The sequence below is a fragment of the Drosophila tropicalis genome, unplaced genomic scaffold (assembly GCF_018151085.1).
Source record: "Drosophila tropicalis isolate 14030-0801.00 unplaced genomic scaffold, ASM1815108v1 contig_859, whole genome shotgun sequence".
Classification (NCBI taxonomy): domain Eukaryota; kingdom Metazoa; phylum Arthropoda; class Insecta; order Diptera; family Drosophilidae; genus Drosophila; species Drosophila tropicalis.
The window spans coordinates 13,208,228-13,232,250 of NW_027173353.1; the positions used below are offsets into that span (position 1 = coordinate 13,208,228).

Genomic DNA, 24,023 nt, shown 5'->3' on the forward strand with positions numbered 1-24,023 from the left:
GAAGCATCTCCGACTATATAAAATATTTATAATCTTGATCAGCACGACGAGACGAGTTCAAATAGCCATGCCTGTCCGTCAGTCTGGATCAGCGCAAACTTCTCATAGACCGTAAGAGCTACAGAGCATGTAGGCTTGTATATCTCGGATTCAGGCGGATCGGACCACTATATCATATAGCTCCCATAGGAACGATCGGTGGAAAACAGTGACTTTTGTCAATAACTTCGTTACTATCGACGCGATTGCTTTTAAGTTTTGTCAGTTTTATATATCGGTTAATGACTGTGTCAAATTTGAACAAGATCGGACGACAAAATCTTATAGCTCCCCTAGGAACAATTGGTGGAAAACAGTGACTGATTAATAACTTCGTTTTTTCCTATGTAAGCCGTTTCGCAAACATTAGACTTTAAAGAAACCTTTTAAAACGTTTTTCCACTTTGAAGACCATAGGTAAGGAATAAGTATCAAAATTTTTGCAACGGTATACAAACTTTGAGGCGGTCGAAGTTAGTCTCCGACCTCTGGTTATTTATATGTAGTAACATTCGAAACATTTGTCCGAAGATGTGTGAGAGGAATAATCGTAATGAGTGTATTACCAATTGTCATAGACCTCACATCTTAATGTTGTTGCATTTGTGCAGAACGCAAAGATACGTATCGATATGTAGACAATATTACTATGTGTTAATATAAAATTTATAGCAATTAAAAAACATACAAAATTTCTTTACTAGTTGTAAAATTCCATTCAGCTTTGCCTTACCAAACTATTCAATTTGAACGAGTGGCGAAACTGCTTAAGAAATTTAGTCATACATAGATATTTTATTTAATGTTGAATATAAACAGTTTAATGGTTCGGTTTCAGGTCATGTGGGTCATGGTTTAAGTTGAAAATAACAATGCAAATTATATTTTGACAAAATCTGGTTTTAATACTATAAAAACGACTAATTGCCGGTCTATTAGTAGAACACGAATAGGGGCGTTTTTCCTTTCAACGGCTATAAAGTAGTGCGACCGCCCTCTGTGCGGAATGCTCAAAAGGACGTCGCTCAGAATATAACCTGGGGTGTTGACAGGGCTGCCAACAACCCCCGTGTCCTGACCCTGCACGCAGAAAGAACCCGGGGCTTAATGTTGAGCAAAACCATACTGCATAATCTGGTTGTATATCACGATTGAAATCGTCCTGAGCAGAGCCACATGCCTCTCTAGATGTTCCAGTAATGATATGCGCGACTTAAGTGGGACGGGTATAGATGGCATCGATGAAACGGTCTTTCTCCTCGTTTTGTAGTTCACATGCGACAATTTATCTGATCGATGGATTTCAAATGATTTGAATGCCATCCACATTATATTAGGGTATACACACGGATGCGAAGGTGAAGTAAAAACTTTGAACAACATGAAAAAACTGCAGAACAACATAAAATTTTCAATATAGAGTTAACCAGCTTCTTGGAAAACAATTTTTATATGGCACTTAGAGAAAATAGATTGTTAATAAGAAACTATTGGTCCAAGGATTCTATTACAGCCGTATGACAAATAGGTCTGTCTCAAAAAACAGCAATATATTCAACAAATACTTCCCTTATTTGAAATTGATAGTGCACCGCTTAAGAATTATACATGTGTATATCTGGCTTAAGGGTTGCATGACAGTCGAGTAAATGGGAGGGGGAAAGATATCAGTTGTATTCTGTGACCCATTCGAAGTCTACCAACAACAACGTAATGAATAAAAACATGTTGCACAACCACATAATAATGACATCCTTTTTGTCGCTAGCTCAATTTCAAGTCTTCATCACATTGCCAGAGTGGCCTGCGGCACATGCCGAGCCCTATTTGCCAGCGGGTGATTATAGCGACAGTGACAGTCGCCCTGCACTCCGTTCTATTCAGCCAGCATCAGTAGGCAACAATAAAAACTTGAAAATGACAACAACGACAGAATTGTATTGTGCGAAGGACGCGCACATGGACGGGGACATCGCCGGATCAAAATAGAGAAAGGACAACAAATTTTCAATTAAATTGAAAACGGCTTGAGCGAAGAGAAAAATTGCTAAATAATCCTATATTTACACATCTACTTTACGGGCTTCTACAAGCAGGCGTATACATTGCATTTACTTCCACCTCCCTTCATTCGAGATTTCAATGAGTTTCTGGGCGAGGATGTCGTTGTAGCGGGTAATCAATTGAAACGCATCAGCATCTGAGCAACTGAGACGGTTAATGAATTAGGTGGAATGGCGCAATGAGTTCTCCCCATCTCCATGCTAAGAGCTGATCGTACAATGTTGATAGAACAAATGTTAACAAATTTGTTGCCAAATACGTGTCTACGTATATTCGGAATAAGTGTTGAACTTACTATATACTTTAAACTCTTTATTGAATCTTAAGTGCAATTTACTAATCGCTGGTTTGAACAAAGGAGATCTAAAGGAGACTTTAACTTTGTCTTTGTTTATACTAATTTCTTAATTTACATAGAATTTTTTGATTAAAATATTTAACAAATTTTTTTATTTTTAGCTCTTACACGTCCAGCGTTATATCCGTTTGCTGCAAGTCAATACCCTTATCCAATGTTGAGTCCAGAAATGTCCCAAGTAGCTTCTTGGTAAGTATTCTCCGGGTTGTCGACATAATTCTTGAAACTTAATGTGTACAATAATTGTCATAATGTTTTAGGCACACACCATCTGTATACTCAGCATCTAGTTTTAGGACCCCGTACCCCACTTCCTTACCAATTAATACCACGCTCTCAAGGTAATTTCGAAATCTCCGCTGCGTTTTGTAGGCCCCTAACAGACATTTGGTTTCTTTTTAGCGATTTTCCATTCCGATTCTCACCGAGCCTGTTGCCTTCAGTCCATGCTACATCTCATCATGTGCTAAATTCCCATCCTGCAATTGTTGCGGCCAGTTCTAAACAAGACTGCGGCGCTCAAGACACAACAACGAATAATCGGTATCCAAGGTAAGTTGTAGGATATGTGGCAACTAAATTTCATTTTACCACTAAACTGGTAAATTAGAGTGAACTGGAAGTGAATCAGAGGTAGTCGAATGCTCAAAATATCTGAAATGCTGACATAATACATTTCTTTCCTATTAGGCCTGAGATATAATCTGGTCCCTGGTGAAGAAACATTGTTCTCCCAATCATATAGGGATGAACTTTAAAATATTTAAAATGCTGTGTATAATTTGTGTAATTTTCAGTTTTCTGGGTACTCGTGGTATTCTCTAGCGTTTTAGTGGGTGGGCGCTTAACAGTCGCCATCTTTAATTCATCTACAACTCACTTCAATACTTGCGCGAATACATATACAGCTATGAGTAACAAATAGACAAACATCCTCGATATATGAACTCTCTCATTGGCTTTCTCATTGGCGAAGCGCCTGCGCATTAGACACCATCCCCTAAAATTCGCCTCACGTTCGAATCTTGTTGCCCCTTAACTCGAAAGTCAAGCCTGAACGCAATTCGAAAAAATGCGACAGAACGTGCATTTCACTCGAAGCTCGAATATTTTATTATCCTACATATCATAGTCTTAATTTAAAACATAGGTTATTAACAAAAATACATTGTATAGCGCATTAGCCAATTCAAACACTTTTGAAAAAAATGATATTAATTTAGCTAAAAAGATTTCAATGTGAAAAAGTGAAGCTCAGTTCGTATGACCATGTCAGCCCATTCAATACAATATTATTGAGCTAAGAAAGGGATTTTTTTACTCAAAATTTAAATCAGTTAGACTATTACTTAACTATACATTTTATGGCTGTCAGAAAGCATTTTAAAATCTGCGGATGTACTTTCGGAGGCGTGGTTTGCTGATTTACATTTAGAATTCCTTGCTAACATATCAAGATGCAAGGGTACACAAACTTCGACTTTTTATTTTTCCGAAGTCACTTGCACAAACTCAAGGTTCGGTCCACCGACCAGGTGCGGTAGCAAGGTGAACAAATTCTGATTTCTTCAAGTGCTTCCTAAATTGTTTTCCGCGGTAAAGTAAAAAAAATATTGATTGCAATAAAAAACTCCGAGGACGAGTGCCTGATCCTAGAAGATCCGCTGTTTTTGGTAATAAATGACAACTTACGACAAAAGTGGGATAAACTGTCTCTGTATCCTTTTCACAGCCTAATAACAAAGAGACTTGCTAATATATCGGAACTCTCGAAGACCAAGGGTGCTAGAGACATCAAATTTTGAGTGAACAGACTAATATTTGTTATTAATATCTATTTAAAGTCCAAATTTTAAAATAGGATTGTAAGAATAAACCGCGAAAATAATTTTATGTTCATATCTAAGTACATATAAATTTAGAATGTATTTTGACTGTCGAAGTCCATGGGACTACTTACTTCATTATCTTCATTTTTATTGCATATACATATAAATTCAAAACTTCAGAGGGGATTCACACATTGGTGTCTTGATCTTTGGGAACTTTTGGTACCTAGAAATGATCATTTATCAATTATTAATTTGTTAGTTGAATATATCTGTTAAGATCGGGTGCATATATCAAATAGCTCTCATAGGAAAGACCGATCACAAACAGGATGTTTAGTTAACGCATGTAAAAGAAGGGGGCCGGGCTAACTTCGACCCCGCCCAACCCTTGCAGGTTTTTATACCCTTGCAAAAAGGGTATATTAATTTTGGTCAGAAGTGTGCAACGCATAGAACGAAGCATCTCCGACTATATAAAATATTTATATTCTTGATCAGCACGACGAGACGAGTTCAAATAGCTATGTCCGTCCGTCCGTCCGTCTGTGACGGTCTCAATAAATTGTTTTTTTTCTGTGCTATTATCGTGAAACTTAATATTAAACAGTTTATTACGCCAAAAAACGACTGTGCCAAATTTAATCAAGATATACATATCATATAGCTTTTATAGGAACGATCGGTGGAAAACAGTGACTATAATCAATATCTTCGTTATTTCCTATGATTGTAGGCCATTTTTTCACAAACATAAGCCTTTTTAGATAAAACGTTCTTCCACATTGATGGCTAATAGGTAAGGAAAGAGTTACCAAAAAAGTTGCAAGGGTATACAAACTTTGGATCGGATAAGCTTTTTTCTGCCGGTTACATGACCTTTTTACCCTATGGGTGCAAGGAATAATTAAATATGTAAATTTGTAATTGTAAATTGTTCTTTTTCCCCGTGAAAAACAATATTCAATTTGGATTTATTAAAAAAATTGCCAAATATGTGATCGCTTTTAGCTCGTAAAGTTGAAGGACCCGTCACCTAATACATAAATGCATTTGTTATTGTAAATTTAAAATAATATTTACCAGAGGGCAGGGACCTACTTCGACCGCGCCGAAGTTTGTATACCCTTGCAAGTTTATTTTGTTAATCTTGCTGTCAAAGTGGAAAAGGTTTTATTTAAAAAGTCTAATTCACGGCCTACAATCTTAGCACGCCAAATAACGAAGTTCCTATGGGAGCTATATGATATAGTCCTCAGATCTTGATCAAATTTGGCAAAGTCGTTTATTGGGTTTTTAGGTAATAAACTAACCAATATTCAATTTCACAGCAATAGCTAAGAAAATAACGAAGTTATTGAGAAAAGTCACTGTTTGTGACTTTGCCGTTAGTATGGGAGCTATATGATATCGTGATCCGGTCTAGCTGAATCCAAAATATACAACCCTTGGAGTATATACAAGCCTACATGCGAAATTTCAGCTCTGTAGCTCTTACGGTCTAGAAGGAGTTTGCGCTGATCCAGACGGACGGACATGTCTATTTGAACTCGTCTTGTCGTGCTGATCAAGAATATATATACTTTATATGCTCGGAAATGCATCCTTCTATGCTTTGAACAGAACAGAATTTATATACCCTTTTTGCAAGGGTATAAATATAATATACTGGTGCATGGTATACTTAAGTCGGCTAGACGACTTACTTACTTAATTGTGGGGGAAAAAGTAATCTAGTTATAATATCATTTGGCTTGATTAATTTGATACACTTCTTTCGTCGACTTAATGTAAAAAAATCCGAAATGCCAAACCAAAATCTGAGAAAAAATTGGAAATTTGTGGTAAATAAGTTTCTTCTGAATTTACTAAACACACGTTTTTTAAGAATATATGTTACTATCTACACAAAATACTTACGATTTTTAAAAATGGGGTTTATTTGTCCATCCTAAATGGAGGGCTAGATGGAAACTGACATGACCACATATGTACATATGTATGTATGTATGTACTTATAATTAAAATTAAATTATAAATTTATATGTGAGCCGAGAAAATTGTAACTAAACACCGAAAGCACTAATCGTCTCATCGATTTCGGTATACCATGCACCAACTAAAAGAAATATTTGAAATTCATATGACTAAATTGATATGATAAAGTATTAATTTCGTTTCACATGCCATGAAGCAAATCAAAGAGATGATTATTAAGCAACAACACAGCTGCTTTATTTTTGGGAACATCATCGTCATTCAACAAGTTAAAAGAACCGTTGCTCAACCGTTTGGTAAAGCGAACGTGTATTTTACATCGCATATCGATAGGAATTTATCGATAGTTACAATGTAAGGGTTTTTTGAAAACAAACTATTATTTTCTAACGTACCTAAATTTTCTTTGGAAATAAAATTTGAAAATGGATTCGGCAAGGACAAGAAATATTAAAATATGTTTTGATTATTATATATCGATACAAACATGATTTAATTGTAAATGCGGGAAAATTGAACACAAAACTACATACTCATTTGCCTCTTTAAGTCGCAGAGAGTGCACACTGTACAGCGGAGAAAGAGAGAACACTGCGCCCACGCTCGTATGCTCTCACCGCGCATTTGTGGCACTGGCGCACGCTGCCGCCTTGCAATAAACGATGAAGAACGAGTAAACTGATAGCTTTAAAGCCCGAAAGGACGAATGTAATTTGTCAAATTGTTGTACCAGTATGTACACGTTTGCGAAAATCTTTATTGGCGGCGGTTACAACAATCGAAACCTTAAAACAGAATAAGCTCTTGTCTAATCGGTCAGATTTAATAATAAAAATATTTATATTGTGACGTTTTATTAGGACATCATAAACAAACACTTTATAATATTTGCATTAAATTTTTCATGATGTTTTACTCTAGTGCACAGTGTATACTATTAATGTGATGCTAAGACCGTGCCCTCATAATGGGGAAAAGCCAATATAAGTCGGGGTTGTGTAAAATGTTGTCCTTAGTCGTGTTTGAGTTTGCATAAAAATAAACTGATTTCACAAATATGATGACTTGTTCAATTTCGCCCATACCATAAAAAATTCTATCAGGAATTAACATTAATTAAAAATAAGGAAATTTGCGTCCACGCATACAGATTTTAGTGGTGATTTATTTTAGCTACATGCATTTCAAGACTTCGCTTATTAGGAATGAATGTAAATTTATTCAAAGAATGTATGTATGTAGATACATTAATTTACTATGAACATTAGTATGTATAAGTTAAACACCGTTAACGTTCGAAGTCAAGGTGCATTTTTATAGGCAACAAATTGCAAATGGATAATAGAGAGAGGCCGATAGGAAGAGAGAAACAGAATAAGACGAGAGAGTAGTAAATAAAGCTGCCATATAATGTAGATACAGAAACAATATTGAATATTTGGTTCACATATTTATTCTAGTTAGACTTGGTAATGTTATTGCTTTCATTATGTCTGTCTGCAACAGGCAGGCAACAGGACAATTTTAACAGCCAATGCGCCTGCCGAGTACAGAGAAAACAAGACGGAAAATGTTTGCAGACTCAGCAACGCAGAGAGGTTTTATTAATTAATGTGTAATGGGACTGAAAACAAGGACTTACACATTTCATGTTGATGATACATGTTAGTAGATATTGGTCCATTGATGGTAGTACAGGTCAAGAACATGGAAAGTTTAAAGGACCAGAATTACATAAAGGGAATTGAGAGTTTAGCTAATCGGACTTTAGAGTAGTAATTAACGTTAGAAATAGTTTTTATGATTTTATGTATACATACATACATCAATACATAGGGTAACTCTTAAAGGATAATAAATCTTGAAGTTGAATCTTAAATAAAAAATAAAGAAATATTTCTCAAACTGACCTAGGACAAAGTTTGACACAATTAAACAAAATGTTTACGCTTTTAGGTTTAACATGCATAATTTTTTGAAAAACATTGAAAAGTTAATTCAAAGACAAAAAGTGAAATTGTGTAAACTAAGCAACAAACATCAATAGATTTCTCGCCACTGCAACAGAAGCTGCTTTTCGTGTTTCCGTTCTACCACATTATCCGTTAACTCCTGCAATGTCGAACTACGATGAACCTGCTAATGGTAGGGAACGTGATTCGAGAAGTCCATTGACTGGAATGTCATCTGCTAGAAAACCCGCCACACCTGCGATTGAGATCGGTACCAATATGAAAGACAACTATTTAGACTCGTTTCGTGCAGCTTACGGGGAGTACAGTTCACTAAATGTGAATAAGCAAAATTTGGATATTTTGGAGCATATATTCAGTGTACCTATCTCTGCCACCAATGCGACAGGGGCAAAAATGGGGGTGGGGACCCATGCTTCGACATTGTCCGATTTGCTTGCACGTCAACACTGGCAAAAGACAGAGGATGGATCAGATCGCAACCAGGATAGAGAGGAACTAATGAGCCACGTCTATGGCACTAGTGCTCTATCTCAGCACAAGTCCCAGCAACAACAGCAACAGCTTTTAGCCACACAGCTGCTCTATGCTAGATTTTTGCAGCCCACACTATCTGAACAAGATAGCATCCCCGATACACATACAAAGACAGACAGCGATCAAGCTTTGCATATCATGGACTTTGAGGGGTCAAACAGTAACATTGATACAAAGTCAACAGCTTGCCAAGAAGCAGCCGCCTCGCCATCCCTGCCCGTTTCTTTTGAAGCCGCTCCTCATGATAGCAACAATAACAATCGTATAGTAAATGACGCGGAACAAAACGATGAAAACTCAGACATAATCCTACAGCAACATGAACATCCCGATCCCGAGCATTCACTACTTCAAAGTCAAACAGAATCCCATCTATTCCGACAAGACAATCGCAAGGTAGCCAAACGTCTAAGAAAAGAGTGTTGCACCGTCGAATCCACGTGCCATTTGTTTCGCGAACAAAAAACCCTGCTCTTCGATGTAAAAAGAAGTCTAGAGCAACTTACAATGCTTTCCAGTAAATTCCGGCAGAACTTGTTGACACACCAACAACCTCAGTCACAGATGCATGGCGACAGAACTGATGGTAGCGATACGGCTTTGGACACAACGGTGAAGAGTCAGTTGGATGGTAATGTGAAAGTAATTGAAAACATGTTAGAACAAGTGAGAAAACTTTATCATCAATGGAGTAGTGCTGAGCTATATTATTTGCGGAGCCTTCAACGTTTGGGTCTCACACCAGATCCAGACGGAAGAGGATCGAGATCCAACTTAAATCAGACACCTACTCATGCTGTTATGGCCCTGGCTGCCATTGCCCTGTCAGCGGAATGTGAAGGAGCAACAACTATTCCTGGTGCAGGAAAAATTGAATTGGAGAAATTGAAAAATTCAAAAACAAGACACGCTGAAGCAACCGATGCCAAACCCGAAAGTATTTCCGATTCTGAAACTATAAAAACGCGATCATTGCACGACATTGAAAATATTATTTTAAGACAAGCGAAGTCAACATCAGCCCTTGGCTCCGTCAATGGCCACAGTGATGGGTACCCTAGTGATAGTGACGAAGAATTATCGGCGATTTCATCACCTGTATGCATTTGGCATCCAAAAGGTGAGAAGAGTGAGCTTGTGGAAAATTGCACCACAGCAGCAGAAGTTATTTTGGAGTACGCATCGTTGTCATCGGTCGAGTCCAAAGACAATGCCCTGCGAATACCAAACATATTCACCTCTGCTATGACCACCGCTGCAGATGCCAGAGGTACTAGGGAGACGATTTCTGCTCTAAACCTCTCTCCGGTAGTCGTTCTGCGAAACCACCGGGAAGTCGTTACTGTTCCCGGGGCCAGTGATACAGCTTATTTGGCCGACATTCACTTTCCACCTACGCCATCAACACCGCCAACAAGCAGTAATAGCAGTTGCTCCACTGGTACATTTGTGGGTTCCACAGCCTCGAACAGTAAATACCATAGAAGAAAATCGAGATACGCCCGTCGCATTGAAACACCGGCATTGGCCTCTGGTGTAAGCACAGCTGTTCGGAATAACTGCCAACAGGAGTATTCGTCTGGGAAGCATTCAACCGAGAGTTTACCGACTTCGCCCACAGCGTCTACAATGAAGTCACCTTCGGTCCCTCTTTCAGTCCCTGTATCCATTCCAGTCGTTCATGGGGCATCCTCAGCCATTGCCGCTGTAACTGCCCTGCAAGAACGAGCCCTAACCGATATGTTTAAGGCGCGGTTTAGTGCTTTAACAGCTAGCATCGGTAACGGAGGCTGCGTCGCAAATGGAATTGGCGACGAGTGCGACGATGGGCCAGTTGCTGACGCTCCTTTCGACTTGAGTATTGGAACCAAGCTGAAAAATATGTAATTTCACACGAATATATAATTTAAACCCAGGGACCGTACTCGCTTTAGTATATGTACATAAATATATATTAACAACATGACTAGGCCATTACTGAATTTCATTTTTCCTTTTTTTAAGATTTTCTTTTATGGTTTTGGTAAAAACTATCGAAAAAGATAGTACTCAAAAATAATGACACAAAATTATTTGCAAGTAGTTGACCTTTGAAAGGAACTAATGCGGAGATCAGGTCTCATATAAGGTCGGAAAGGCTCCATTCTGCTGTTACATACATTTTGGCGAAATTAATATACCATTTCATCAATTTGTGCATTGGATACACCAAAAAAGTAGTTTTCCTTTATTATATGTGATTTTAAAAGAATTTCGCCTATAAGTAAATAATTTTGTATAAAAACAAATAATAATGTTTATTTACGGTCCCTGTTTAAACTATCACATTTGACTTAAACGACATGCAATTTTATGTTAAACACTTAAGTTTTAATTCAAACTTTTTGGTTTACTACCGATTTCTATTAGAATTCAGTTCGTTTAGGTCCTTTCGTTTAATCCAATAACCACTACTTTTGAGTGACACAAAAAGTGATATATATTAACTCTAATTACAGAAACTTGGATGCAAAAAACTCATCGAATTCGCAAGCAAACGACTGTAAAGATAGTTCAAACGACAAGAAAAAGCCACATATCAAGAAACCTCTGAATGCATTTATGCTCTATATGAAGGAAATGCGTGCCAAAGTCGTTGCCGAATGTACGCTGAAGGAATCGGCTGCTATTAATCAGATCCTGGGGCGACGGGTAAGCTCGTTTTAGTTGGGCTATAGTCCTAGCTACATACAGATTTATACAAATATGCAGTTATAGTTTTCAGAACTTAAAATGAATATAGACAAATATAGAATGGAGTAGTATAAAAATACGCCATTAAATTCCATTTGCAAAATCTTGAAGATTAATCTGACTTTGACACACTGACACCTGCTGAGAACTGGCGGACATAGAAGTTTTAGTAACAAGTGTATTTCGATATCGTTTGTGTATTGCTTAAGATATAAAGAAGAACTCGTATTATTTCAATAAACCTATGCTAATTGATTCACATTCATATATGATACTTTTGTAGTGGCACGAACTGTCCCGCGAAGAACAAAGCAAATATTACGAAAAGGCGCGGCAAGAGCGTCAATTGCATATGGAATTGTATCCGGGGTGGAGCGCACGGGATAACTACGGTTACGTGTCAAAAAAGAAAAAGCGTAAAAAAGACAGATCGACAGCGGATTCGGGAGGTATTGCACAAAATTGTCAAATTTTTACATCTCTTTCTTTTCTAACTGCATTCAACTTTTATGTTTTTCGATTTCATTGAATCATACACCTTTACATACATAAACACACATACACTGTAACTCTCAAGCACACATAGTACATCCAGCTACTAACAAAAACAAATTATAATAATAACAAACAAATAAACAAGATCAACACCAATTAACAGTAACAGTAATTTAAAAATGTACCTAACATCTCTATGTAATTTGTGTAAATACTTAGATTATATTGAACTCTCGTAACCTACCGTAAAAGTATGTATAAAAACTTTTGAACTACAACATCCATAAACACCTAGAGAGTCCGTATCATCGCTCTGTTTTGTAGCTTTGAGTTTGACTTTAGATAAAATCCTAGAATCATAGAATCAATATCAACAACCTATAGAGAATTACAACAAACCGAAACTCAACAACAAGTTGATCCAAACAGGCTTTTGAAGATGGTCCATAACTAAGATCTGTAAAGATTTCTATTCGCGAATCGCGAAACATTAGTAATCATTAAATCAAAATTGACTTCCACTAATTAATTAATAAAAAGCGGCACAGGTAAAACCCATTTTTCAACAACGAATTGCAATCGTCTAGAAATAATTATACAAGATTTTGAAAAAACTTCACGTATGCTTTCGATTGTCTCTTGAACTAGTGTTCCCAGAGGTATCAATGCCTTGAAGGGGTCTGGTCTGTTTTCATTTTGAACATGATTATATTAAATTCAAGTTAAGGAACTTGAAAACTTGCAAACTATTTGCCTAAACCCTCCCAATCACTGAATTTACGGCTTTAGGGCTTAGGACAACTCCCGATCAGCTTCTCACATACTGGTCAGATCAACACAAATACGCACACACACAAAACACAACCTTTGTAAAATTGGCAACAACTTCCAAAAGCGAGTTAAAAATATATAACAAAAAATGTATATAAATAAACATTCCATTTTGTTTAAAAACTTTCATTTCTATTGATTCTGACTGTAAGAACCATGCATCGAATCTAAAAAAAAAAAAAAAAAAAAAAAAAAAAAAAACTACGAGTCTGGAAATAAATTGGCGAATGCATGCACCCGAAACCGACTAGAAGATCGATCCGTCAAAGCTTTTCAACGTTACACGATGAGAAACACGTTTTTCTCTCGACACAGTTCCTTGTCTGGTGCTTGAGCCCCTAAGTGGGGGAGTCTTTTTTCGCCCTGGCTGAACAATGAAATTAGAGCCATTTAACATCATATGCATATGTCGTATACCATGTGATATTACTGTTTAATTAATATGTCTGCATATTATCTATTTTTATTTTTCATAATTTTGATTTGCGCATATCGCAATGTTATCCACGAATAACTTGGTAAACCAATCGGCTCAATCTGAAACTGAAATTGTGCACCCAAATCCGAAACGAACCAATATAATATTTGATCCACATTAACCTATCCGACACAATTGCAATAAAACTATTAAATAATATTATTTTCGCGAATCCACGCACAAATCGAATCCCACACCCAGTGGCATGCCTTGGGGCGTGAAGAACAGGCCAAGTATTACGAATTGGCGCGGAGAGAGCGCCAACTGCACATGCAAATGTATCCCGATTGGAGTTCGCGCACGAATGCCTCGCGCGGCAAGAAGCGGAAACGGAAGCAAGATGTCAATGACGGAGGTTAGATACATTTCCTTAAAAACTATTGTACGAAACTACAAGATATACATATATATAAATGTGTATATGTATACATATATATATTTATATATGTATATCTATATCATACCAAAATCAATTACGATTCAAATCAAGATAGATCAACTTGAAACGATCAGACAGATACAGATCAGAGATGTGAAACCCCCAGCTCTAAATGTGTCAACTTCAAAATCAAAAACAAACCAAACAATCTTTTAATGTGCTTGTACAGCAAAATGCTCATGCACAGGCATACATCAGCAAGGCTTTAAATCAAAAATATTATATAAATATATAATAATTCGAAACACTTTAATCAGCAGTTGGTTTCAAAACATCATCACACCACCACAAAATTGAATTGTCTTGCCCACTACGCCTATGTACCTGTGGCTCCCACACATCCATATATGTGGGACCACATTCAATTAAAACACTAAACACATACATACATACATACATACATACATACATAAGACAAACATACATACATACTAAATGTACATACATGCATTATTTTTAACTTAATTTCCCAAAATGTTGGCAAAATCGAAAATAGTTTACGCTAAATACTTTGTTTGTTAATTGATGCATCTGCCTATTATATTATCAACACTAACCACTGTTACCAAAACTAGATAATCAAACCAAAATTGTTATCATGTGTGTGTGTCTATGTAAAAATAGGTCCTAATCATATCACAGTATTAGTATTATCTTGGCACAGCATCTTAAACTTGGCTTTTTGATCATATCTAGAACTACTAATCATATATATCCATATTTGCATGCTTGTATTATTGTATTGCCATAACTTCTTATCGGAGGCGTCGGCTAAGTAGGAGGAGGTCCTCACACTTTGCTGACAAAACCCATTAGATACTCACATATGTACATATGGATCGAAGTCCTAACACGTAAACCTAGAGACAGCCGGAAGAAAATTTCAAGACGTCATTTATAAGCCTTAATGGAGTAACATTTGGAAAAGTTTGTCGGGATGGTGAATTGGAACTTCTACATCCATATGTACATATGTGGACAATGCGCCTGTGTTGTTAGTGTTATTTGAACAATTTTCATATCCATGATTTCACGTGCTTTTTTAATTTACCTTCTCTTGGTCAGCTGGTTTTATGTAAGTGTAGAAAACATGAGTAAATAAGTGTGGATTACTAACTTATAAATCATCTACTTTATGTACCTACATACCATCATTTTGAAATGTAAAAAATTAATACTTTCTGGTCGATTCCGTAGGTAATAACATGAAGAAATGTCGCGCCCGCTTCGGACTGGACCAGCAGAACCAATGGTGTAAACCGTGCAGGTAGGTTTGAGACACTAGATTTGTAGGTCTACACATAAAACAATGCCCGTTTTAATATTAATACAACTCATAATATTTAAAATACATACTTACACAAAACTACATATGTCCTTATTCCGTTCCAATTCCAAACCAAATACTTATGTATCATACTCGTGTTATTCCTATACAAACGTACGGCAAGAGATCTCATTCTAATTTTTAGTATCCTTTCACTTATCGCGGACACTCACTCATACTGCTCGTATACTCCGTACACCTCATACACACACCTACAGCCCTACACACCACCCACACAAACACACATAGGTACGTGCGTACATAACATGAACACTCTCACAAATCCTAACAGCAACAAACTCTACACATATCATGCGGCAAATGTAGTTGCATGGATCGAGCGCTCTGGTGTACAATGCCCCTTGCCTGCACCCCGCACAGAAAAATTCTTTATTTACAAATGTTTCTTTTGTTTTTGAAGCATAAGGAAATTACACAACAAGTTCGCGCTCGTCAATAGGATTGTTGGCAACACAATTCGAAAAATGAAACTAAACTACCTATGTAGTATGCCAAGAACGATCGATCGAGAAAGAGTAGATACTCTATCGCTTTTCTCCTTGTCTCACATCCAATTGATCCCTTCTTGCGATCGTTCTTCTAATCTGTCAGATTCCCTCAATTAGGTCAAATACTGTCCAACAACAAGAAATTCTTCGATGTGCGAATGAGTATGTGCGTGAGTGTTGTGTGTTTTTAAGTGCAGCAGTATGTGGCATAAGCCAATCTTCTCTTTAGCGTAGGTTTTATCCCTCCTGATAATATATGTATACACAGACACACTTACACTCATCAAATGCAATTGAATGTATGATTATGATAATACGATTTTGATGTTTTCGATTACTCATTTTCTCTTCTTAATGCTAACCGTTGAAACAAAACAATGTTTGGACCGTTTCTATAATATACTCTCGCTTTCGACACGAAACGAAAATTCAGTCCCAGTTTGGGTGTAATTTCATCGGTGAGCAGCAGCGGCGGCAGCGTCGGCATCGCCAGTGGCTCAGGAGTTGCCAGCATAGGTGTCGGTATGCTAACACCGATTGTAAGTGGTATTGGGGGTACAGTAATGCTGCCCAATTCGTCATCCTCGTCCTCCTCATCGTCATCTACATCGTCTTCCCACACACACATCCAAATGCTGGCCAATAGTAACGGAAATGGACTAACACCTTTAAACGGTAGCGCCGGCCCCACTGGAGGCGGTGGTGGTGGCGTCACTAGTGCTGGCTCACAACAACTTTCGCCACAAGCACCACCAACATATGTTAATTTGTAAAAGCGACTCGATATGTGCCGCGTATTGCGGAATTTCCAGGACACAGTTCACAGCAGAAGCACCAACATTTCAGCCTTGCGGCTGTTCAACCGCCAGTAAATAATTCACTAGTCAATACACCTCAGAAATGTACATCAGGGCTCTCAAATACTTTCCCAATTTTAAACTCAAAATAAATTCTTAGGCTTAAACTTTAAATCGATACCCTAATTGGTTCACTATTGTTCTATATTACAATTCTAATGTCCTGTTTCATTTTTTTGTGTTCAAAATTTTCAAGTTTTAATAGTTTTCTCACAAATTTAACCGAAATTAGAGTAATTTTTTGCTTTTTAAATAATTTTTTAAGTCAATAGACTTAAAATTTTAAAACTTTTAAGTTTGTGAAAAGACCAAAAAATATTCCATGACTTAAGAGAACTAACTTTCTAATTCTATGAACAAATAATGTTCATTCTGATATTCTGATAGAAGGATAATCACCAGTTAAGGCCTAGGAAATATGATTTAGGTGCCCATTTGTGGACTCTGATGTACATATTCGTATATATACTTACATAAACATACATACGTTGTTGTTTTATTATTAATGTTGGACGTACTTATTTTTATGAGTGCTAATCTGATCTTTGATGTTGTTGTTTGTTGTTGTTATTGGCTTACTACAGCCTTTTGACTGATCATTAACACATTTATTGTTTGGTTGTGACTTTCCCCCTTATCATTTTACTGTATGCGTTGCCGATTGTTTTTGTTGTTTTTGTATTTTTTTTTTTTTGTTATTGCCGAAAAATTGGAATTATCAAACCAATTTTTATGCACCAAATCGCTATGATAACTCGCTCAAATCATGAAGACTTTATTTATTTTAATGTTGATTTATTTTTCTGTTTGCATTCTCCTGCACGTAATTCTCCATAAGTAGGCGAATTAAGTCTACTAACAGAACCTCAGTTCTCCTCAGTTTCAAACTCCCCCATCGTATACGCCAAAATATTGAGATGTCTCTTTTCTATTTGATTGGAAAAACCTCCATAATCTGCTTCTACTTGTAGGAACAGGGACCAGTTTTGGGATACATGCCCATACAAAACTTTTATTTTATCCTAAGAAATTGTATGTGAAACTGGCCAATAATGGCCAGGACTTGGAATTCCACCCATTATAGGAGGTTTTCAGGCTTAACAATAACAAAATAGGCATTTTTAAATCTCGTTTTTTATTTAATTTGTTTTACTGCATGCTAATACATTCATTTCTGTATGTTGATGACATTAACAAGTTAAAATATGCATACAGTTAATCATTCTTAATCGTTTTTATTTCGTTCGCCAAAATCTTGTGCACAGTCTAGGACGACAGTTTTCATAACTGTTAGAATACAATGCAATCTGAGAGAAGATGCTAAATTCCAAATGGAATGGCTCCAAAATCTGATGGTTCTTAGCTATCTTAAGTATATCTATAATAAGAAAGACCCCTGCGAGTTAGGTTGATCACATTGACTTTGTAGAAAAAGGAGAATCAAATGTCACTATCCATCATTTTTGTCGGAGATGTTCCCTGTTAGGGCCGTGCACGTTTTCCTCTTGAGCTTTTCAACCCATAGTATTAGTATCGCGTCCACCTAGTGCATGAATCATTTAAATGGTAATGTAATGTTTATTCTTTTTTTTTTTTTGTTGCCTTGGAATGCCATCATATTCGCATCCTTTTTCATGTATCTAGCGACTTGACTTGCGACATAGCTAATGCCGATTTTCTTTCTATTCTAAACAGGCGCAAAAAAAAATGCATACGCTATATGGAAGCAATAAATGGAAGCGGCGCCACAGAAGACGGCAGCGGAATGGAAGATCCTGGAAGCCAACTCAGTGACGATGATGATGATGACGATGATGACGACCAACTGGGGAACGGAAGTTGCGGAAGCGGTGATGACAGCAACAAAATGGCGGACGAAGACACAGAGTCCCTCAACCAGTCATTGTCAAGCCCTGGTTGCTTAAGCGGGCTGTCCAGTCTCCAGAGTCCGTCTACCACCACCAGTTTAGCTAGCCCAATTAATATGAATATAAGTCCTGCAACACCGGTCTTATCAGCTGTGAACTCCAATGTACTCCTGGTGGCCAATGCTGAGCAGGCATCAAGCCACTCTAGGTCATCGGGTTCGGTATCTGCGCCTGGATCGAGCAGTGGGTCTACATGCAGCGTCAGTACTACGCCGAATACATCCAGTACGGCCTCACCAGCAACGACTGGTCCGACGGGGTCAGCTGGAGCCGCAGCTCTAACTGGGATGGCTCCCGGTCCAGCACCTACGACGGCCCATGAGCGTGCAATGATGCTGGGTAATCGTTTTAGTCATTTGGGCATGGGTCTAAGTCTTCCCGGGAGTCACCCCGCTGAATCAATATTCCAGTCACACTCTGTAATTGGCACCAGTGCAAATACCTCATTGACAACGAATGGATTTAATGGGTCCATCCCCAGCCCCGTGCCCGGGTCCAAGCTGCAAGCATCGTCAAATTTGCACCGAAACCCAATAGGCGCTAATCCTCGGGACATAAACAATCCCCTTAGTATTAATCAACTAACCAAGCGACGAGATGATCAAAATGTTGGTCCGATAGATGTCTGCGATCCACAAATGATGGTTGCCTCGGCGGCCGCATCAATTCTTCACCATTCCGCACCGCACGCACACGCAGCATACCATCCGCACCATGGGCTTTTCAGCAGCAGTTTTAGTCAGCACTTTCACCAAACGTTGAGCCACCACTTGGCAGAGACCAATAACATTGGTGTTGCCACACCGTTGTCTGCCGAGACAGCTTCCTCCGCATCTAGTGGTAAGCTTCGAAATACCTCCGAACCGCCAACGACGCCATCCAACTCCTCGACAACCAATGCTTCCGAAACTGGAGCTATTAGCGTCTCATAGCACCGGCGAAACCGGACTGTCTATCTGGATATAATTGTGGGCCTGGAGAATCTAAATCCAGCTTTTCTTCATCAGCCATGCCTACAAATGAAGCCAACCCCAAACATAATCAACGTGCAATAAGTAGTATTCTCGCCATCCCATCGTCATTTTTTAGAAACCTGTGGCCATTTATGGACAAGTGCCAAAAAGAACTTCATTTATCGTATTGTACATACAAATATTCTATTATATCTGAGGCCAAACACACAATATACTTATACACACACACAAACACACACACACACAATTAGCGCCCACACCATGTAAATTGTGGCTTACCACTTACCACTTACCTTACCATAGTAAGCGTTGCCAAATAGATTCTTAAGTCATCACATATACTTACATATGTACGTGTAGATACCGCTATTGATATTTATGTGTACTCAAGACACCTCCATCTTTGGCAGCATATCTGCATATAATATAGATATATAGATAGATACTGTGTGTACAATACAATGACTCAAAACTGTCGCGTGCATAGTAGCTAGTGAATGGTTCGCAATTGGTTTTCATTTGCTTTTGTTCCGATTCTCAAAGTTTCCCTTTATTATTGGTCGTATCTCGAAACACTCAGCGGATTAAAGGCCAGAATTGTACCAATGGATGATTTCGGACTTGTGGTCTGGACGACCTTCAGTCCAGAAGTGCACAGGACTTAAGATTAACATTATTATGCAAAAATATATAACAGTGCTTGATCAGGAGGAATGTGTTAGCTAGGAAACGGCTGGTGAGACGGCCCGCTTCACGTTCACGGCCGTGAATTAAACATCTATTAGATAGTATGACGATAATTACATAACATGGACTTTGAATTGGAATTCGATAAGAACACGATGAGTAATAGGGAATACTTTTTGGGAACATTTACCCTAGTAAGATTAAGTATTAGTCTGAGAGAATTAAATAAATTTATGTATATAGAACATTAAGGCAACACTTACGAATTTATTGACCATAAGACCTGATAGCTACTACGACTATTGCAAATGTACAACCAGGAACTGTATAAAAGACGATCGATCATGTTGGGGGGAAATGGGAAAATAATGCCTTATCAGCACCAAAGAAACTGTTCGGCACCTCCACAGCCACGCTGATCTTTTCAAAATTAAAAGGAAAAGGAAACAACTCTTATTGAAATCAACACAAAACGCCGTGTCGTATTCTGCCACTGATTCAAATTGAGTCTATGATATATTTATCGGATATATTACAAAATCGCAAATATCTAAGCAAAGCTATTCCAAACTTGTTCAGTAAATGGTGGGAAAATTTAACTTCAACATTTTGAACCCACAGAAGAGAAGGGTATTAAATTTCATTACACATGCGAATGAGGAGCCTGCGCCTGCGCCTTTTTTGGCAAACTGATTCCAAGATTGAAAAATTTGTCGAAAGAACGTTTCTAGGAATTCGGAGATTGAATAATATGACCTTAGATTGTTTGTAAATTTAAAGGCACTACTTTCTAAATTCATTATATAATCGGAACAATGTGTAAAGCCATTGCCAATTAAAAAAGACTGTTTAACCCATTATATGTACCATTATCATAAAACTTATTCTATGTTTGTGCATGAGTGCATGAAGAAGAATTGTGAAATTGATAGGGAGAGATAGAAATTTGGAACGAATTATGTTAAGCTACCGTTTAAGCTAAAATTAATATTAATGCATTACTTAGGTCGTTCTCCAACAACAATTAGTCAACGAACCGTAACACAAAGTAAGTCAATCCAATCCGCATGGAAATAGCTGTATTGATAAATTATAAATATAGAACACATATACACATTAAAATGCAATGCTATAACTAAAGCCTTGAAAATTTTCATAACATGTAAATATACGCCCACGCCCACGCCCACTCCCAAGCCCATGCCCCATGCCCCATGCCCACGTCCACAAAATATGATCATTAACTGCTTTAATTTTAATGGAAATATTCTAATCAAAAATTTAATATTTACTATGCTTCCAATCTTCTGTGTTTTGATTCGAAAGGAAATGGAAATTTCATTTAAAGTGTAGAGCACTTTGAGACGTTTTTGCAATATTTTATTTATTGACTTTATTATTTAAGTTACTAAATATGTGTGTTTCTGTTACTTTTAACGCTTTAGTTGTCGCTTTTTTATTGAAGTCAGTAATAATAACGAGCAACCCCATCCAGCCCTTGACAGTCCCAAACTCAATTGTTACTATGTTGTTAGACAGAGATAAAGAATATGTGTGAAAGTAATGGGAGCCGATCCGGCCACCTCGGATCGGACCGGAGTGAAAATGTTACTATTATTTGTACGATCATGATTTAATTAGCTAAATCACTTTAATTCCGTACATCCCTATATTCTCGCTAATTTGTACAGTCTGAATACAGTATGCATATGCCCACAGGCAGATGTATATCCCGATTCCAAACCTCCGCCATTTTCTAACAATGTATCTGTATCGATCAATAAATCTAAAAGGTTCATTTCAGTCGTTGTCGTTGATGAACTGTAGATAGGTTAAGTTGTAATAGGTTGGCGGTGATTATACATACATATACATACATGTATGGGTGTATAATTAACATACATACATATACACATACTAAATATCAAACTATATTTAACAAAAGTACACACAAACATACACACATACAGATACATTTAAGTAAATAAAGCTTACATTTAGTGAATAAAATGATGTAATAAAGAATATTAAATATATAGTGTTAATACATTGTCAAAAACACTCGACTTTATTTGGAATGGGACAACTGGACACTCCCAAAGTCCCTTCAACATCCATCACTGTAGGCCAGCATTTCCATTTCAGTCTTTTTCAGCACTGATCGAGCTTGTAAGGGCTTCAACAAAATGTACATCACTTGTGGTCAGAAAGGTGAAGGTAAGTTAAACTACTTTGGATTACTATGCACCAAATGAGAAACTCTTTAAAATCCAACTATATGTATTTAGATTCCAGAGGGCTGGGGCTAACTTCGACGGCGCCGACGCACAGTTGGGCCTCTGCTCGGATAGCGTTGCAAAAATACGTTTTTTCATAATCGCGTTTGGCAAAAATGATATATACAATCGATAGGAAATACTTCAGAGATTATGAATCCGAAAAATTTTTGAAATCGGTTAAGATTCATGGGTGCTATAGGCGCCCAAAGTTGAGACATTTTTAGTGAAAAGGAAAAAATGCTAATTTAAAAAAAAAAATCGCAACTTTAAAACTGAATATTGGGCGATTTCAACAATCGATCTTGGATTTGGTTTTATCTGAAAAGTATGTTCTTTATTAATAGCATGTTTCATAAATGTTCACGCCACCGGGTGAACAGCAGTGAGCGGCGAAGAGCAGTGAGCGGTGAGGAGTGAGGAGGGTTTTTTTGATCCTCGGCGTCTACGGTCACACCAGGAGGAGTGACTTGATTTTTTCCAATGGGCACCGCCATCACTAAGAATCGAGCCTTTCACCCGAACACCCGTTCTCTTGCATTTTTTTACGATTTGTTAATCACTTTCAACCCGAACCATTTCCGTGTGTGCCGGTTTACCTGTGAATATTATATAAATAATAAAACCTACATTTAGTTAACCGAAGTTTCTCGTGCGTTTTAATTCACCACTCGCTCACCACAAACTGAAGAAATTGGCACCCGCCAACTCCTTGTATTTCATTTGGATCCTTCCGCCCCCCACGAACATTGGTCCTTCGAGCCGGATATCCTTCCGCTCCTCCAGCTTGCATCGGCGGAATTCCTGATAAGTACAAAATTTCATTATTCATTTCATTTACATACTACTAAAAGTGTGAGGTTTTCCCGCTTCTCCATAGCGACCTACACACTTTTACATATTGTATGTACATACCTGACCTGTTCCAAGGTTTCATGGTAGTTCCTAATCCTTAGCGTGATTGTCCAACGTTCTCATTTTACATTCCACGATTATCCATTTTCATTTATGTTTTTTTTTTCCTCGCACTTGTCCAAATCCACCTTTTTTACATATGCATTCACATGTACATGTAATTTCCACAGCTGTTTGCCAAATCCGCGTAAAAGTTTAAAAACACAAAAAAAAAAATTATTAAAGTGTTATAAAAAATAGGGAAAAATAAAAATCAAAGTGTTCACCGCGTTTTCTTATGTGTTGGAATAATAATCTTTAATGCCAAACTTATTTCCACACGCGCGTATCTACGTACATACATACATCGTCACCTGTTGATGTACGCGCATATGTACATACATATCCATATACATACAATCCCTTCGCACATTTACCACGACACAAAAGGCAAAAAAAATATTCTTTTTTTTTAAATAGCACTTCACGTATGCACCGCGATTTCTTGCGCGTTCGAATTAGGTGCGAAATTAATTTCCTCACGCGCGTCTTTGGATACCGGTGCACTTGCTTACATACGTACATACATACATATGTATATGCTTACATAGTCATACATTGCACATACATATGTACATATCCACAACGCATAATACATTTCGGTGTCGCGCATTGATTTAACACAACCCCACATCCAATTAAATTACAATTACTTACGTTTTTTTTGTTGTTGTGAACAACGCGTGTGCATACATATCTATACTCACCTGTGTACTTATGCATGTACGTACACACAT

The 24,023-nt window shown here is 37.5% G+C and overlaps 1 protein-coding gene across 7 annotated transcripts in view; it reads left to right on the forward strand.

Annotated features, from left to right (window-relative positions):
* Nucleotides 1-22,115, forward strand: part of pan (pangolin) — a 42,673-nt gene extending 20,558 nt beyond the window's left edge. The window contains exons 6-13 of one of the 7 annotated variants that reach the window (XR_011033227.1): nucleotides 2,563-2,650; nucleotides 2,722-2,802; nucleotides 2,864-3,013; nucleotides 11,297-11,489; nucleotides 13,537-13,690; nucleotides 14,972-15,041; nucleotides 16,044-16,478; nucleotides 18,163-18,301. Coding sequence is in view for 4 of the 7 variants with exons in the window: in XM_068295933.1 (XP_068152034.1) it covers nucleotides 8,406-10,681; nucleotides 11,297-11,489; nucleotides 11,815-11,980; nucleotides 14,972-15,041; nucleotides 18,163-19,327 (3,870 nt within the window). In the remaining 3 variants the exon portion in view is untranslated. Of the gene's footprint in view, nucleotides 1-2,562; nucleotides 2,651-2,721; nucleotides 2,803-2,863; nucleotides 3,014-6,779; nucleotides 7,104-8,244; nucleotides 10,682-11,296; nucleotides 11,490-11,814; nucleotides 11,981-13,536; nucleotides 13,691-14,971; nucleotides 15,042-16,043; nucleotides 16,479-18,162 lie in introns of those variants that run through there. The other 6 variants (XM_068295936.1, XM_068295937.1, XR_011033226.1 and 3 more) reach the window with 6 other exon arrangements.
* Nucleotides 22,116-24,023: the final 1,908 nt, after the last annotated feature.